We start from the raw sequence: 18436 nt of genomic DNA, 5'->3' as shown, positions 1-18436 counted from the left end.
GGGAAAGATGTCGTGGTTGACTGCATCACCTGATGTAAATTCACATTTAAAGGTGAGGGACGATGGGTGGGGGCTAGGGAGAGGGGTCCAAAGAGAGGTAATAAGCTTGTCCTGTTTTGTATTGAACTGCGGAAGGGAAAGGTATCAGAATTATTAGGAAATAGCAAGAAAGGGGTGGCATTTATATGACTTTCTCTCAAGACACGTGAAGAATGTCAGCAACTGCCAATAAATTATTTCAATCCCCATATGGAGTTTTTTTTTGGGGGGGGGGGGGTTATAGAGAAGAAAGATTTTTATCTTTTTTTTTCTTTTAATAGTTTTTTTTTGTCTTTTAGTGTGTCTTATTGGGAATGAAGTTCCTTTTTTTTTCTTTTCAAAAGTTCCCAAACAAGCTCTCTCGCTACGTCCAAAACTCACATACATCTGACGGGGGGGGGGGGGGGTTGCAACAACAAGAACAACAATTAATAAAACAAGGTCGTCAATGTGATAAAATATCGATTATTCGCTTGTATTCTTGTTTATAAATTACTAACCTACACTGGCATGGCAGCGTGCACCATTTTCTTCTTTTTTTTCTTCTTTTACCAGCGTTGCATACAACAAACTATACATCTAAGAACACGCACATACATGTGTCTCTACACGTACATACATGTATTCACATTCATGCAACCACGTGTGAATGCACATATATATATATATATATATATATAGACACATCCACATTTACTTTCACCCACGATTTTGTATTTTAAGAGCCAAGATACATTTACAAAAGATTTACAAACAGAAAAAAATAAATGAGAAAAAAAAATTCTATAATTTATACAATGGTAGGGGGGAACATGGGATTTTGGTTTAGGGGACTAGCTGGAGGAGAGAAACCATTATTTGGCATGAATTCTGGTTAATAATAATAATAGTAATAATAATAATAATAGTAGTAGGTGTGTGGAGGTTCTGTGAGGTAGAAGACATCACACAAAAAAAAAAAAATTCCTTCGTAAAGGTTTAAAAACTAAATGCTATTCATGTGATGCTACTATCGATGATGATGATGATGATGGTGGTAGTAGTAGTGATTGTGATAATGTTGATGATAATGATGATGATGATGAAATCACTATGTTTGAGCAGTTGCACATTGTCACGCTTCACATGTGTTCATCGCCCGAAAAGAATTTTCAAAAAAAAAAAAATTTTTTTTTTCAATCTTAAATGTTGTTCCACATGACTTAATAAATTTGTAAAATTTTACGACAAATTTTAAAAAAAGAAAAATTTTACAAACAAACCATAAAAATAAAAAATAAATATTAGCCCAGACACAGCTTGTTTCTAAGTTCAAGAGCAGCTGTTGGAATTAACAAAAAAAAAAAAATTTTTTTTTTTTCATAATATAATAATAATAATAATGGTTATCATTATTATTATTAACATTTCTAACAGGCACAAGGCCAGAAATTTGGGAAAGGAGGGGGGAGTTAATTAAGTCGATCAAGTTGACTCCAGAATATAACTGGTACATTATTTCGTTAACCATAAACGAATAAAAGATAAAAGTCGACCATGGCGAGTTTCAAAGTCTGAATATAAAGGGACGTAACTAAATACCACAAGATATTCAATCCAAGCTTTACTGTATGTGTGTATGTATATATGCATATATATATATATATATATATGTGTGTGTATATATATATAGACACGTTTTGTGTGTGTGTATACACACATATGTATGTATATATATATACACACATTTGTGTTAAGTTTGTTTATGTGTATATATATATATATATATACATATTTATACATACATACATATAAATGTCAATCCACCACCACTTTTTAAATATTAATAATAGTAATGAAATACGGTAGCAGCAGCAACAATAATAGTTAAAGTGTTAGTGGTGGTGGTGGTGGTCTGGAATAATAATAGTTCAAGTGGAGAGGTGTGTGTGTGTGTGTCGGTATGTGTGGTACGTGGAGATGGACAATGGCGAAGGCAACGTCTCTTAACTTAGTTCCAACATAGCATCGAGTTCTTCGGTGAGGTTCTGTAGCATGTTGTCTATGTCATGTAGAACATTCCCTGTCTCTGTGGTAGCAGGTTTGCTACTGGAATCGGACAAATAAAAAGAAAAGAAAGAAACATTATACACGAGGAACATAGGGAATTACAAAAACTTGGGAACTTTCTAAACATATATATTCACACATAAAAACGTATATACACTTATCATCACCAACACTTTTATACACACACGCACACATATATATATAGATAAAGAAGTGATTTTAAATTCTCAATCGCAGAATAATGCTAATAATATAGCCTGAACAAGATAAACTAGCTAGCCACCTACACTTTTCTCTGCAAAATAGGGGTAGTTTATCCTGTTCAGGCTATATTATTAGCATTATTCTGCGATTGAGAATTTAAAATCACTTCTTTAACTTTCTAAAAGACATCTCAACGCTTCTAAAAGCAAACTTCGTTTGTTTATTTACGTTTGTCGTAATTTGAATTTAATATATATAGATATATATACACATTGAGAGACGACTGCGCGAGTATGGACATGTGGCAAGAATGGATGAGGATAGCTGTGTGAAAAAGTGCCACACCCTAGCAGTTGAGGGAACCTGTGGAAGAGGTAGACCCAGGATGAGGTGGTGAAGCGCGACCTTCGAACTTTAGGCCTCCCTGAGGCAATGACCAGTGACCGGAACCTTTGGAAATATGCAGTACGTGAGAAGACCCGGCAGGCAAGTGAGAGCATAATCTGTGGCCTCTGCCAGAAGTGTAGCCAGCTCGCTAATCTGTATCTTTACCTCATTGGACACTAAAAACCCAGCTTGCAAAGAGCTGTTGAGGCAAGTGAATTTGGAATTTGAAATCTGAAATCGAACCGAATCCAACGACTGGCACCCATGCCAACCTCTCCATCTTTGGACACTAAACTCTGCTTGCTAAGACCTGTTGGGGCAAGTGAAATCGTAATTGAAACATACTCGATGACTGGTCACCGCGCCAGTGGAGCACTAATAGCACTGTCGAGCGTGTTCATTGCCAGAGCAGCTGTCTGGCTTCCGTGCTAGTGGCCTGTAAATAGCACCATTAGAGCGTAATCGTTACCAGCGTTGCCTTCTAGCACTTGTGCTGGTGGCACATTAGAAAAGGTCGTTGCCAGTACTGCTGGACTGGCTCCCGTGCAGGTAGCACATAAAAAACACCTTTTTGAGTGTGGCCATTGCCAGTACCATGTGACTGGCCCTCATGCTGGTGGCATGCAAAAGCACCCACTATACTCTTGGAGTAGTTGGCGTTAGGAAGGGCATCCAGCTGTAGAAACTCTGCCAGATTAGATTGGAGCCTGGTGCAGCCTTCTGGTTTGCCAGTCCTCAGTCAAATCGTCCAATCCATGCTAGCATGGAAAGCGGACGTTAAACGATGATGATATATATATATGTATATATATATATACATATATATATATATATATATATAGGTGCAGGCATGACTGTGGTAAGACACTTGCTTCACTGTGTCTTTTACTACAGCCTCGGGCCGACCAGAGCCTTGTGAGTTGATTTGGAAGATGGAAACTGAAAGAAGCCTGTTGTATGTATGTATTTATGTGTCTGTGTTTGTCCCCCATCACTGCTTGATGGCTGGTGTTGGTGTGTTTACATTTCTGTAACTTAGTGGTTCAGCAAAAGAGACTGATAGTATAAGTACAGGGCTTTAAAACAGTTAAGTTCCAGGGGCTCGGTTTGGCTGCAGTCAAATGACCAAAACAAGTAAAAAAAAATAAAAGAATATATCTTCGACCTGGTGAGTAGCTATAGCAGTACCCCTCCATTCAGGTAATTACTAGTTCTGAGCTTCCGCTAGCTAGGAAATATATGTAACCTGAATTTTACCTGTTCCATTCCCTAAATTTTGGATTTTTATTCGCATACACAACAACCACAGTTGCTAACCGTGAACTATAAAATAACTTTTTGCAGATTATTGAACTTTGATATGGGAAAAATTTACGTGGCAGTGCGGTAAGTAGCTTGCTTACCAGCCACATGGTTCCCGGTTCAGTCCCACTGCGTGGCACCTTGGGCAAGTGTCTTCTACTATAGCCTCGGGCTGACCAAAGCCTTGTGAGTGGATTTGGTAGATAGAAACTGAAAGAAGCCTGTCGTATATATATGTGTGTTTGTCCCCCCAACATTGCTTGACAACCGATGCTGGTGTGTTTACGTCCCCATAACTTAGCGGTTTGGCAAAAAAGACCGATAGAATAAGTACTAGGCATCCAAAGAATAAGTTCTGGGGTCGATTTGCTCGACTAAAGGCGGTGCTCCAGCATGGCCGCAGTCAAATGACTGAAACAAGTAAAAGAGTAGTTGTTTTTTTATACCTTCTACAGATTGCTCAAAGCTTACTAACTTCCTACACCTTGATCCTTGGATCTTACCATTAGATACAATTATATATAATTCACATGCACAGACAGGAGTGGCTGTGTGGTAAGTAGCTTGCTTACCAACCACATGGTTCCAGAGACAGTCCCACTGCATGGCACCTTGGGCAAGTGTCTTCTACTATAGCCTCGTGCCGACCAAAGCCATGTGAGTGGATTTGGTAGACGGAATCTGAAAAGAAGCCCGTCGTATATATATATGTGTTTGTCCTCCCAACATCGCTTGACAACTGATGCTGGTGTGTTTACGTCCCCGTAACTTAGCGGTTCGGCAAAAAGTGACCGATAGAATAAGTACTAGGCTTACAAAGAATAAGTCCTGAGGACGATTTGCTCGACTAAAGGCGGTGCTCCAGCACGGTCGCAGTCTAATGACTGAAACATGTAAAATAGTAAAGAGAGACATGAAATAAAAGAAACAAAAATACTTTGCCCCATGCAACAACAACAGGAACGACCCAGAGGTTTTGGAAGCTTTTCCTCACAATGTTGGAAACTTCCATATCGTCAGCAAATATCTCAGTCATATAGACATACATAAATTTACACACACACACATATACATACATACACACAAATGTGCTTCAATTTATTAACGATGTCAAAATATGTATACATAGTTATCTCCCTTGAATGGACCACAGAGAATCACAACACTTACGGTTTGGGTGGAGGTTCCACGGGCTTCTTGGGTTCTACAGGCGGGGGTGTGGGTCTGAGTTTGGGTTTCGGTGCAATAATCGGCGATGCTGAAGCTTCATACTTCTTTGGCAACGGAGGCCGCTGGGGAGCTGCAACGAAGACGAGACAGTGAATGGATTCAGTAAAAATTCCGTTATTTACATGTTATTTATTATATACCGATTTTTGATGGCATTTGAGGGTGGAATGACCTAGTGCAGGGGTTTTCAAACTGTGGTCCGCAAGGACAAGACAGGGGGTCCGTGGACAGCAAATACTTTTTATGGGCAATTTGATTTTATATATGTTTTTTAATCGAAATCTTTTAATTGACAATAAACCTATTTGTTAAATAAATAAATGTAAAAATATGTTATTTCAAGCAAATATTTATGTATAAATTTCATAAGCGTTTATAAGGCAAAGCCTGAAATATAAAGGGGTCCGCAAGTCAAAAAGTTTGAAAACCCCTGACCTAGCGAAATCGTGGTTTCGATTCCTGAATCGGCTGGTGCATTGTGTTTTTTGAGCAAAACACTTCATCTGACTTTGCTCTGCGATCACTTCCACACTTGACATGGTGGTACACTGTTCACCTGTAACAGGCAATACTGTTGATTTGATGGTATGAGTAAGCTTATATGCAGCATAAATATTTAATTACTGGCTGGCCCCATGCTGTCGAAAATGACGGCTAATAGTAGCATTTTGTATAGAAATAAGTTACATAATAATCACATAAGCATTCACATACTTACCTTGTACAGGTATACACACACACAGAGTTGAAACGCTCTTTGATTTTTCTTTTCAGCGTTGAATGTTCACCATCCCAATTCCATTGCACATACACACACAAACATTCACTCACATGGTTCCCTTTTACATACACACCTATACACTCACGCAAAGTTGAAACACTGTTTGACTACTTTTTTTTTTTTTCACTGTAGAACTTCTATCATCCCGCTACCAAGTTTGCCATCACCCCTTCCTTTCTCATTCATATGTTGTGACGGAGAAAAACACAAGAGTATTATCATAGTAGATTATAAACAAATTGTTCAGCAAGAAACTACAGGCATATTTGATGCAGAGTTTTTGTGAGGAGGAGTAGAAAAAAAAAGGAAGAAAAGGGGCTCAGAAAATCACCCCTGGGTCCTATAATGCTAAGTTGGACCTTCCATAAGGTCACTATTTTTCCTTAATATGCACGGCTGGAACTGGTGTGTGTACATTTTTTAAGCCATTAAATACAGTATCAACCTATCTCAGCCACTTTTGGAAAGCACTTCAACAGAATCCACTAAAAAAAACAAAAAACAAAAAAAACGTATACACACTTAAAGAAAGGATAACTGTATATAAATATTTGACTTGTAGTTTTAACAAATTGAGGTAACACTGAATAAAATTATTTATACAGATTTTTCCTTTCCTAAAGTGTGTATACATTTTTTTGGAGGATTCTGTGTGAGCTATGTTCTGTGCATCATCTTAATAATTTCAAGACTACAAATTTAGAAGAGAGGTTAGTTAATTAATGAACAGCAATCAACTATAGAAAATAAAGGCTAAGTTAACTTTGGTGAGATTCAAAGTTATGATGTACATCATTATCATCATCATCATTTAACGTCTGCTTTCCATGCTAGCATGGGTTGGACGATTTGACTGACGACTGGTGGACCAGGTGGCTACCCCAGGCTCCAATCTGATTTGGCAGAGTTTCCACAGCTGGATGCCCTTCCTAACGCCAACCACTCTGAGAGTGTAGTGGGTGCTTTTACATGCCACCAGCACGAAGGCCAGTCAAGCGGTATTGGCAACGGCCACACTTGAAATGGTGTATTTTACGTGCCACCTGCACAGGAGCCAGTCCAGTGGCACTGGCAACGGAGCTGAAAAACATTGCTAGGAATATAATATGTTGCTGTAACAATTTTGCCAATCTACTGCACTAAGCACCTTCAGAAGTTGCTTTACTAAATCCTTTCAAATTCTTTATCATTTTCAAAAATGAATTGAAACACAGAGTCAATGTTATTTCATTTAAAATATGGTAATGAAATGGTTAACATAATTTTAGGGGCAAATATACAGAAAGGGCACAATTACACAGCTAATTGTGATATTCACAGCTAGTATCTAAAGTTTTGTAGGGGATGATTTGAGAGGGACAGTTGACAGTTATTTCTGAAAGGTTGCATGTCTAAGCCACTTTAGCTACTTGGTTCAACCTAAGTTAAATATGTCTGTTTGCAATCATTCGGTGTCTGTTATTTTGCTACAGGGAATGAAAGGACTTAAAATAAGCATGGGTAACCTTTTTCTGAGAAGTGAATAGCATGAGACATGACTCGGCATAAAGCAGGCCAGACTATTAAAAAAAAAATTCAAGATAATTTTCTGTTAGGCATACCATTTTTCTGCAAGCTGCAGATTGGCCATAACTGACATGGAACAAGCAGTGACCTAACTAAAACCTTTACAGGTCAGTTTACAATGTTATAAAATACTTACGTTCATCGTTAGCATCATCGTTTAATTTTGGTTGTGTCTTATCGATTGAGCTACTTGTGAGTGAAGTGCTGTTGGAGCGAATACCAATGTTGTCTTGATCGACATCTGTCAAATCAAAATCTGCTTGGAGTCCCTCGATTAGCTTCAGCGCCGCTGGAGAATTCTTCTGCTTTATCGTACCGATGTTTTCGTTAGCGAACGGCAAAGTGTTAGATTCCACACTTGAGTTGGAACTATTTGATTCCACGCTCAATGTAGAATCCTTTCGCTTTGCCACAAACTCTTCTTGTTCTGGGATGCTCTTATCTAGAGTGGAGGTTGGTAGTGCCATAGGGGCTGGGGGATCTTCAATTATCTTCTCGTTAATTGGAAATTTTTGCATCAAAAATGCTGGTTTCTCTTTCAGGATGGGGCATGTGTCTTTTTTTAGCCTGGAAGGTGGATTGTTGCTGGAAAGATCCATAGTGGGTCGACCTCCCTTGGAAGGAATGCCATAGTTATGAAGTCTTGGGGTGATAATATCCATGGCAAGTGGAGGAGGGGGAGGGGGCATTTCATCGCTTTCATTGGATGATGAGTCCTGGGCATCGGCATTGCCCATATTCTTGCCAAAACGCTCTGACAAAGTTTTGACGCAGTTTGCAAATTCTTCGTGGTGTGTTGTGGAGTTGGGCAGTGATTTTGACAACGAGTCAGCCATACAGATAGGGGTAGCCGGTTCACTGCGTCGGTTGGGTAAGTTGTATTTCGGTCCCTCTACACGCATTGAGTTACTTCGCTTCGGAGGTGGTGGGGGTGGCACCTTCTTTGGCTTCGTCGCGATTGGTGGATAGTAGTCGTCAGCATCTGGTTTCATGGGACTTAATGGTTCGCAGCCGGTTGAGATGGAGGTGTTGTTGTTTAGACTAACAGATTTTGGTAAAACCAGTGGTTTCGGTGATTTAGGAAGATTAACGACAGGCTGATCATAAATATGCTCGTGACTTTGACTACAAGATTTCATTGTGTTGAAACTCTTCAATGCTTCCACAGCTAACTCTCGACTGTGTTTTTCGTCCAATAAATCGGGGGACATTTCACGCCCTTGCTGTTTAGACTTAGCAGGGATCTTCGCTATGGGTTTTGGTTTCACCATGACTCGAGGGGAGACTGTGGCCGAAGGACGAGTGACATTTTCACTGAGGGTGTCCTCTATTATCAACTGACCGTTGGTACCTGGGAATTTTTCCTCAATGACATCAGAGCATCTCTTATTAGAAGAAGGGATATGAAACGACTGGTAAGTTATTGGCTGACCAGTCATGTCCGTGCTTTCAACAATAGGAGACATATCACTCGAACTGTTGTTTGATAATGAGCGTTTCACTTGAATGGCTACGTAATCTGGAGGGAGATTGCCAGGACTGGATGAGGTGGGTGTTTGGTCGCCACTGCTGCCCTCTTTCTCCCGGTATGGATGAAATGGGTGCATTTCGGTCAAGCTTTCACCGGATGTCGATTTTTTAGGACGAGTCAAGGTCAGGGTAGTGTCCGAAGAACTGTTGCTACCCGTGTCGAGTGACCACTGGCCCGACATATTCATTGCAGGAGGTTCTAAAGGCTCAATGTAGGGTGACCTTTGCTCTAAAGAAGACAAGCGCTTAGTACCAGCCATAATTCGTTTTAGGCGGTCAATGGCCAGGATGATCTTTTTCTGATGGCCTGAAATGAAAAGAAGGAAAAAATCAGTTGTGGTTACTTCAGAAACATTGGTTACAGAAAAAAAAAAAAAATGCTTTAACCCTTTAGCATCAGATTATTCTGCTAAACGTAATGTTTATTTATTTACATTCATCATCATCATTTAAAGTCCACCTTCCATACTGGCATATATCAGCATCATCATTTAACGTCTACTTTCCATGCTGGCATGGGTTGGCCGGTTTGGTTGAGGACTGGCCAGCCAGGAGGCTGCACCAGGCTCCAATCTGATCTGGCAATGTTTTTACAGCTGGATGCCCTTCCTAATGCCAACCACTCCGAGAGTATAGTGTGTACTTTTTACATGCCACCGGCACAGTGGGGCCCAATCAGGCGACACTGGCATCGACCACGTTCGAATGGTGCTTTTTACGTGCCTGAATTAATCATACATCGATTCGCAGCTTTGAAATTTTTATGATATGATTGTAAGTTTCTAGAATGACATTGTAGGGTAGGTGTGAGAGGCTGGATATGGCCAGTTTAAATCTAAAACAGAATATTTGAGCCTGATGGGCTGGTTTAAATGCTTAAGGGTTAAATGGGGTGAAAATTGTCCCATGATATATTGTTCTGGGATAACATAGAGGTTATTCTATGAAAGCACATGTAGTATTACACAAGGGGTGCTGTAAAGTTCTTGGCTTCAAGGTTATCACGAAAGGACTGTTTGGGGGCCGAACTGTCTGAGTTCTATTTACAAGGCTTAAAAAAACTGAAGGATCGCTGCAATAAGTGTGAATATATGTTGAATAAAATCATAATTAACTGATCTATTTTCTTTTACCCAAACCCAGAAATTATTCAGCACCCCCTCATGTATGTATGTATATACGCACACATACACGGGGTTACTGGAAAGTTCCTGGTGTTAATGGTATCATAAAAGGCCTGGTTGGAGGCCCAACCTTCCAAGTTCTTTTACAGGGTTTAGAAAAACTGAAGGACCGCTGCAATAAGTGTGTGAATCTGAGAAGGGAATATGTTGAAAGAAACCATAATTAACTGTTCCTCCTGTATTTTCTTTTACCCAAAGCCCAGAAACTTTTTAGCACCCCTACACCCACCCCGTATATCAAGTTAGAGTTGGGCTCACTTGCTCTAGTAATTACTGACCACTTATTCCTCTCATTATATGGGGCCTGGTAAAGTAGAATGCTAAGCTTAGTTTCTGTCTTTTATATGCCAGAATAAAGAAAAATACATATGCGGCCCCACCATTTCTGCCCCTTTCCACCATGTCTTCTTTTCAGCTGGGAAGCCATCCATATATTCATCTCTTCAGCATGACCCCTGTTTTCGTCCCTTCATCATATTTCACATTATTCAATACTACACTCTACTCAGTTGAGGAATCTTGTCTTGAGAGTACAAGGTAGCCTCACTAGTGCTAGTGCCACGAAAAATTTACCAAACACACAGAGTAAGGTGGTTGGTGTTAATAAGGGCATCCAGCTATAGAAACGATGCCAAAACAGACATCGTAGTCCCCTGGCATGCCAGCTCCTGTCAAACTGTCCAACCCATGCCAGTATGGAAAAAAAGGGATGCTAATTGATGATGGCAACATTGCAAATAGGAGATGTCAATTGCTTCATGTGAACAAGTCTACCAAGTAATAATATGCAATCAATTCAAAGCCAAGAGCGAAATGAAATAGAGACAATAAAAAAACTGCAAGTCTTTCAATGATGTGTGGGAGACACATCATCATCATCATTTAACATCGGTTGTCCATGCTGGCATGGGCTGGCAAGCTGGGGAGCTGCACCAGACTCCAGTCTGATTTGGCATAGTTTCTATGACTGGATGCCCTTCTTAATGCCAAATCAATAAAAAGTGGAGAATCCTCAAGATTGAAAACAAAGAGTGTTAGGCTGTTGTTAAATAATTAAAACTGCTTTTTTTAACTCTATCTCTTTCCCCCTCTTCCTTTTCTTACTGAGGTAGCCAAGTATATTCCTCTATAGTAAGACTCCTATCTCTATCCCTCTCAGCCAGTACTAAGCCACTTCCCTAGTTGAGGAGGGTCTTTGTTCTTGCAAGTACTTCATGACCCCACTGGTGCTGGTGCCACATAGAAAAAAGCACCAATGCTAGAGCTACATAGAAAGCACCCAGTACACCATGTAAAGTGGTTGGCATTAGGAAGGGCATCCGGCCATAGAAACCAAACCAAACCAAACAATGGAGCCAGGGATGGTTCTATAGCTTGTCAGCTCCTGTTAAACTATCCAACTCGTGTCAGCATGGAAAACAATTGTTAAAGAATGGTACTGATATGATGACACTTTTGAACAATTTGGCAGCGCAGAGAGGACTCAATGTTTAGAAAAGAGAAAGGGTGGATATGTCTATATATTCACACTGCCTGTGAGAATGGTTACTTCGAAATATAAATGACCGGCCTATGACATTTGTTTGAGGTGTGGGTTGGCCGGTGCTAAGAACCTTCTGTAACATGATTTCTCTTTTGTTAACGTCATGGTAAAGTGATGCCTGCAGCGAGTTAAATCTCTCCAAGAATTGAGTCTTACAATCAAAAGATATTCTCAAGAGACAATGACGGTCAGTTTCCTCTCTAAGCATCGGCTATGACAAGTCACAAGAAGGAATTTCTATTTGAATTGTGGTGGTGGTGGAAACGGTGTGTGTGTGTGTGTGTATAGTTTGTCGTTGAACATATTTGTGTGTGTGTGTGTGTTTGTATGTATAAGTATGTGGGATCACGTGTATAGAGTTTGTTGGTGTTGGTATTACTGTGTATGTGTGTATCACTGTATTGGTATTACAGTCTGTGTGTGTTGGTAGTACAGTGTGGATTAGTATTACTGTGTGTATATTGGTGTTGATGTATGTGTGCATGCACATAGTATGGTTGTGACATGTTTATGTGTGTGTGCACATATACGTTTGTGCGTGCATGCATTTTGGTATTGATGCGTATATGCAATTGGTGTTGCATGTGTGTACATGTTGGTATTGCTATGTATGCATGTCAGCATTGATATATACTTCCGCATGCATGTGCATATGCATACATGCACCAAAACCAGGAAATAGTAGGAGTGGCAAGAATTATTCAAATGGTTACAGAAGCAGAATCGAAGAGACAGAGAGAACTAAGGTCAGGCAAGACAAGACATCTTACCAGGAGCTATCAAAAACCAAACATCTGTAAACACAAAGAATCAAATCAAAGGCGGCGATGCCACAGCGAAAGACTTACCTAAGAGTTTAATACCAATCTCTTCAAGATCTTCCCAAGTAATCTCGGTAACCTGGTCGATTGTGGTATAACCCTGACTTAGCAATGTATCATGGTAGTAATCCAGATTCAGCAGTTTTAACCACTGCAGTAGATCGTTCTGAAAATAGAGAATTTGGTAAAAGATGGAAGGTCATCGGATGAATGAGAAAATAAGCTGAGAGGTCAAGGAAGGAATATGACAGGTTAATGAATGAGAATAAGGTAGGAATGATAGAATAATCACTGCAGCAGATCATTCTGGGTAGAGAATTTGGTGAAAGATGGAAGGTCATCGGATGAATGAGAAAATAAGCTGAGTGATCAAGGAAGGAATATGATAGATTAATGAATGAAAATAATGAATGATAGAATAAAATAGTGGGTTAAGAGTAAAGGAATGAAAATAATGGGTTAAAAAGGAAAGAGAAAATATTAGATTAAAGGTGAAGGAACGATAATAATAGGTTAAAAGCAGGAGAATGAAATGGATTAAAACTGAGGTAACAAAAATTGGTTAAAAGTGATGGAACGAAGAAAGAAATAATGAAATGAAACAATGCAAGTCACACAGTGAAAAGGGGTGAAGGTCATAGAATGAAAGTGAAAAGTTATGTAATGAAAAAAAAAACTCAAAAAAAAAGGAGGTAAAATAGGAAAAATTATGTAAAGAATAAAAGTAAAATGTTTTAAAATGGATGAAATATTGAAGTGATGTTGTTTAGCCCTAGGTTAAATCCTTCCAGCCACAATCTTTCCATCTATTTAAGGGCATCTAAGATTTCATAATTTAACATGTTCTCTCTTTTTTTTTCTTTAGATGATAGGATGTGATTTCAGATGTGGTTGTGATTGCTATTTCTAGCAAGCTGGACAACCACATAGAGACCCGCTTTTTGATTTTTTTTTTTTATACAGTAAAAATTTAAAAGTAATATTCAGAAATTTAAGTAGTCTGGGACTTAATAGGTTAAAGATTTGGAATTGAAAAATGATAACTAGATTTTAAGTAGGAAAAAAAATGTGATAAAACAAGATGAAGAGAAAATAGGGTTGCTAGGTGACTGATTAGGAAAAATACTCACAGGTTTGTAGTCAGGAATACCATCGTAGATGTTCATACGAGATATATCAGCTTTCAACCGTTTCCGATGACTTGGCTTGGTGATCCCAATGGCCGTGAGATCCTAGCAATGAGAAGAAGAGGAAGAAGATAAAATAAGAAGAGAAGAAAAAAGAGACTGTTTTTGAAATACTGATGGAATGGTATGCAGCGATTTTTCTGCGTGTTGTGTTGGTGCACGTGTTGTCATTAACCCATTAGCGCCCATGGTCCAGTTTTTAGGACGAAATGGAAAATCCATCATATTTCTGCAACACCTGTATTTTCCTGAGATATTTTTAGTTAGTCATCAAGACTGGAGTGTCTTTCATCATCATCATCATCATCATCGTTTAACGTCCGCTTTCCATGCTAGCATGGGTTGGACGATTTGACTGAGGACTGGTGAAACCGGATGGCAACACCAGGCTCCAGTCTGATTTGGCAGAGTTTCTACAGCTGGATGCCCTTCCTAACGCCAACCACTCAGAGAGTGTAGTGGGTGCTTTTACGTGTAAATTTTTTACGTGTAAATTTTTTTTATATATATATTTAAAATCAGATAGTGGAGACGCAATGGTCCAGTGGTTAGGGCAGCAGACTCGTGGTCATAGGATCACGGTTTCGATTCCCAGACCAAACGTTCTGAGTGTTTATTGCGCGAAAACACCTAAAGCTCCACGAGGCTCCGGCAGGGGATGGTGGCGAACTCTGCTGTACTCTTTCACCACAGCTTTCTCTCACTCTTACTTCCTGTTTCTGTTGTACCTGTAATTCAAAAGGCCAGCCATGTCATGCTGAATATCCCTGAGAACTACGTTAAGGCTACACGAATCTGTGGAGTGCTCAGCCACTTGCACGTTAATTTCACGAGCAGGCTGTTCCGTTGATCAGATCAACTGTAACCCTCGACATTGTAAGCGATGGAGTGCCAACAACAACATTAGAATCAGATAAAGTTGTATAGAAAAAGGATTTTGGTAATAAATTAAATAAAAAAAAAAGGGCACTAATGGGTTAAACTGCAAGCCAGCTCTGACTGGGCAGGCATTGAATCAAAGACATTCCAATAGTGACCATCTCTACTTTTTATTTATACAGTATGCATGCAGGAACATGTTATCCAATGTGTTGTACAGTCCTCCTTTTAATATGGTAAGTTGTCATTTGAGGGAGGGAGATGTGGCTGTTATTTTTAGCAGACTGAGTGATTGTTAGAGTGTGTGTGTAACAGAGATGTAAAGAGAGAGTGTATGTGTGTGTGTGTGTGTGTGTGTGAAAGAGAGAGAGAGAAAGAGATAATGGCAAAGTGACAAAAGGAGGGAGAGACAAATATGTAAACTGACAGAATGAGAATGTGAGAAAGAGATACAGAAGAGAAGAGGTGTGTGAGAGAGAGAGAGAGAGACAGATAGATATACATAGAGAGAATGTAAGAGCAAAAGGGAAATTTACAGAGATAGACAAGATGAGAGAAAGAGAGACTGAATGAGAAATATGTAAAGAGAATATTAACCCATTACCTACCAGTGATCTCATATGAGATCACTTAAAAATGACAAATTTCCTAATTATCTGTCAATATTTACACATATCTAACCTTTTTGCTATATCTATTAGGTATATTTCTCTGATATTCAAATGAAGTTTGCTAAATTTTCACCCAATATCTTGCTTATTTCTATTTAAAATGTTATTTCGATCATTCCAGCGTTTTTCTAAGGCTGTTTTATGCTAGAAATCAAAGTTTCATTTCATAAAAAAAAATTCCAGTTAAGAGAATTATGGGAGGTAATGGGTTAAGAGTCAGAGGACGATACAGGCAAACAGAATGAAAGAGAAAAATAATGAGAGAGAAAGAGATGAAAAAAAGAACAAAAAGAATTAAAAGAGACAAAAGGAATTTGAATCAAAGGGAGACAAACCAACTTACCTCCGGCGTCATTCGAGATATAGTCGGCATGTCGTAACCTGCCGATACAAAATTATCGTAATAGCCTTCAAAACGAAGATCTCTTAACCAAGTTAGAAGAATCTCCGAATCCTGCAAATAGACAGACAAAAAGATACATTGGTAAATGCATGTTAGTGTGTGTGTGTGTGTGTGTGTGTGTGCGTGAAGGATCAGATGGAGGGGGGAGTTGTGCTCAAGTGTGTAGTTGTATGTAACTGTGAACTTGTATGTATGTGTTTATCAGTATGTGTGAATGTATGTTCGGGTCTATGTGTGTGAGTGTGTATCTACCTGTATAATTGAGTGGTGTGAGTGTGAGAGTGAGTATGTGAGAGTGTGTGTGTGTGTGTGTGTGAGAGTAAGTGAGAGTGTGTGTGAGTGCAGGAGAGTGTGTCTGAGTGTGTGAGAGAGTGTGTATGAGTGCATGAAAGTGTGAGAGTGTGTGTATGTGAGAGAGAGAGGAAGTGTGTGTGCATGTGAGTGTGCTTGTGTGAGAGAGTGTGTGTGTGTGTGTATGTGATGTCATGTGAATTATGTCAATGAAATTGTATGTGAGTGTACCTGTGTGTAAGAGTGTGCATGGTTAAGTAAGCGTGTTGTGAGTGAGAGTGTGTATGTGTGTAGTTGTGAGTTTGAGTGTAGTTATGAGTTTGAGTTTGTGCTTAATTGAGTGTCGCTATAGGTGTGCATGAAGTATGCGAATGTATGTTTATGAAATTGTGCGTGTGTATGTGTGTGTATGTGAGTTTGAGTAGGTAACAGTGTAATTATGTGAGTGTGTGTATCCACCTGTATAACTGAGTGCTGTGTGTTTGTGTATATGTATGTGTGTGTGGTTGGGTGTATGTTGTAATTAGGAGTGTGCCAGTTAAGTGTGTCAGCGTAATCAGTAACTGTATTACATAATTGCTGTGAATTCTCCCCCCACCCGCTCCATAAATCACCACCAACACCGCCACCATCATAGCATTGGTTAATCACATTGTTAGCTTGTGGTGTTGAGTTCAGTTCCTTAAAGGAGATGACGATGATGATGATGATGATGATGTGGAAGAGGAGGAGGAGGCAATGGTGGTTGGTGATGATGAAGGAGATGATGATGATGATGATGATGAGAGTGGGCAGGGCGGGGGCAGGAGGTAGTGAGGCTAGTTATGATATCCAACCAGTTGATCCTGTAAGGAAGCGGTGGGTATAGATAGAAGATTTATTGCTTTTAACAACAACCACCACTACAGAAAACAAACTTAAAAAGAGAGAGGGAGAGAGAGAAAGTGGGAGAGAGAAGGACCCTTGAGGCCCCATGGATCGTTGTCATTCAGAGCAAAATGTAAATGTAACTAAGGTTTGAATAACACAGGTTAGTGTGAGTTAAGGGAAAAGGAAATATGGGATGAAGGAATAGGTTATTACTACATCTTCATCATCATTATTATTATTATTACTATTATTATTATTAAGGTGGTAAGCTGGCGGAATTGTTAGCATGCCAGGCGAAATGCTTAGCGGTATTTCATCCTTCCTTATGTTCTGAGTTCAAATTCTGCCGAGGTCGACTTTGCCTTTTATCCTTTTGGGGTTGATACATTAAGTACCAGTGAAACACTGGCGTCGATGTAATCAACTAGCTCCCTCCCACAAAATTTCAGGCCCTGTGCCTTTAATAGAAAGGATTATTATTATTATTATTATTATTATTAAGGCAGCGAGCTGGTGGAACGGTTAGCACACTGGGCAAAATGCTTAGCGGTATTTCATCCATTGGCATGATCTGAGTTCAAATTCCACCAAGGTTGACTTTGCCTTTCGTCCATTCAGAGTCGATAACATAAGTACCAGTTATGCACTGGGGTCAATGTAATTAACTAGTCCCCTTCCCCAAAATTTCAGGCCTTATGCCTTAAATAAAAAGGGTTATTATTAAGGCGACAAGCTGGCAGAATCGTTAGCACACCAGGAAAAATGCTTAGCGGCATTACGTCGATCTTTACATTCTGAGTTCAAATTCTGCTGAGGTCGACTTTGCCTTTCATCCTTTTGGGGCCGATAGATTAAGTACCAGTGGAATACTGGAGTCAATGTAGTCAATTAGCCCCCCCCCCAAATTTCAGGCCTTGTGCTTAAAGTAGAAAGGATCATTATTATTATTATTATGGTAGAAGAAGAAGAAGAAGAAGAAGAAGAAGAAGAAGAAGAAGCAGCAACAGCATCAGCAAACTTCATTGGGATTGGAACCTAAACAATGAGGTATGTAGCTTGTTTTTATATTATGTTAAAATCCTGCAAAGGTCAACTTGGCCTTTTTTTTTTACTCTCTTGGGACAGGGAATGGTGAAATAAAATACCAGCAATATACTTGGGAAAGACAGGGAGGCATCAGTTTCATATTCCTATAGGACACAATACTACTGAATATCAAATTCTATCGAAAGCCTTTCGACAGCCTGTCCCAAGCTAACACCAACAAGTGTGTAACACCTAGCAAGACACACACTGTAACATACATATATATATATATATATACACATGCATAAATATATACACACATGCATACATATACACACACATGCGCACATCCATATACACACACACACACACACACATATATATATATATATATATATATATATATATATATATATATATATATATACACTACAGTCAAAGTATAGCACACCGCTGCCACCACCACCACTGCT

At 39.3% G+C, this 18436-nt stretch overlaps 1 protein-coding gene across 1 annotated transcript in view; it reads right to left on the bottom strand.

The window, feature by feature from the left end:
• Positions 1–277: 277 nt before the first annotated feature.
• The window catches only part of LOC106876855 (uncharacterized), a 283480-nt gene continuing 265321 nt past the window's right edge, over positions 278–18436 (bottom strand). The window contains exons 13-18 of the mRNA XM_089351893.1: positions 15717–15827; positions 13767–13868; positions 12664–12802; positions 7695–9395; positions 5152–5281; positions 278–2127 (exon numbers count right to left, since the gene is read on the bottom strand). Of these exons, the coding sequence (XP_089208019.1) occupies positions 2025–2127; positions 5152–5281; positions 7695–9395; positions 12664–12802; positions 13767–13868; positions 15717–15827 (2286 nt within the window). The 3' untranslated portion in view covers positions 278–2024. The remainder of the gene's footprint in view (positions 2128–5151; positions 5282–7694; positions 9396–12663; positions 12803–13766; positions 13869–15716; positions 15828–18436) is intronic.

This window comes from Octopus bimaculoides, chromosome 5 (assembly GCF_046866305.1).
Source record: "Octopus bimaculoides isolate indiv1 chromosome 5, ASM4686630v1, whole genome shotgun sequence".
Classification (NCBI taxonomy): Eukaryota; Metazoa; Mollusca; class Cephalopoda; order Octopoda; family Octopodidae; genus Octopus; species Octopus bimaculoides.
This window is presented reverse-complemented; position numbering and strand designations above follow the sequence as displayed.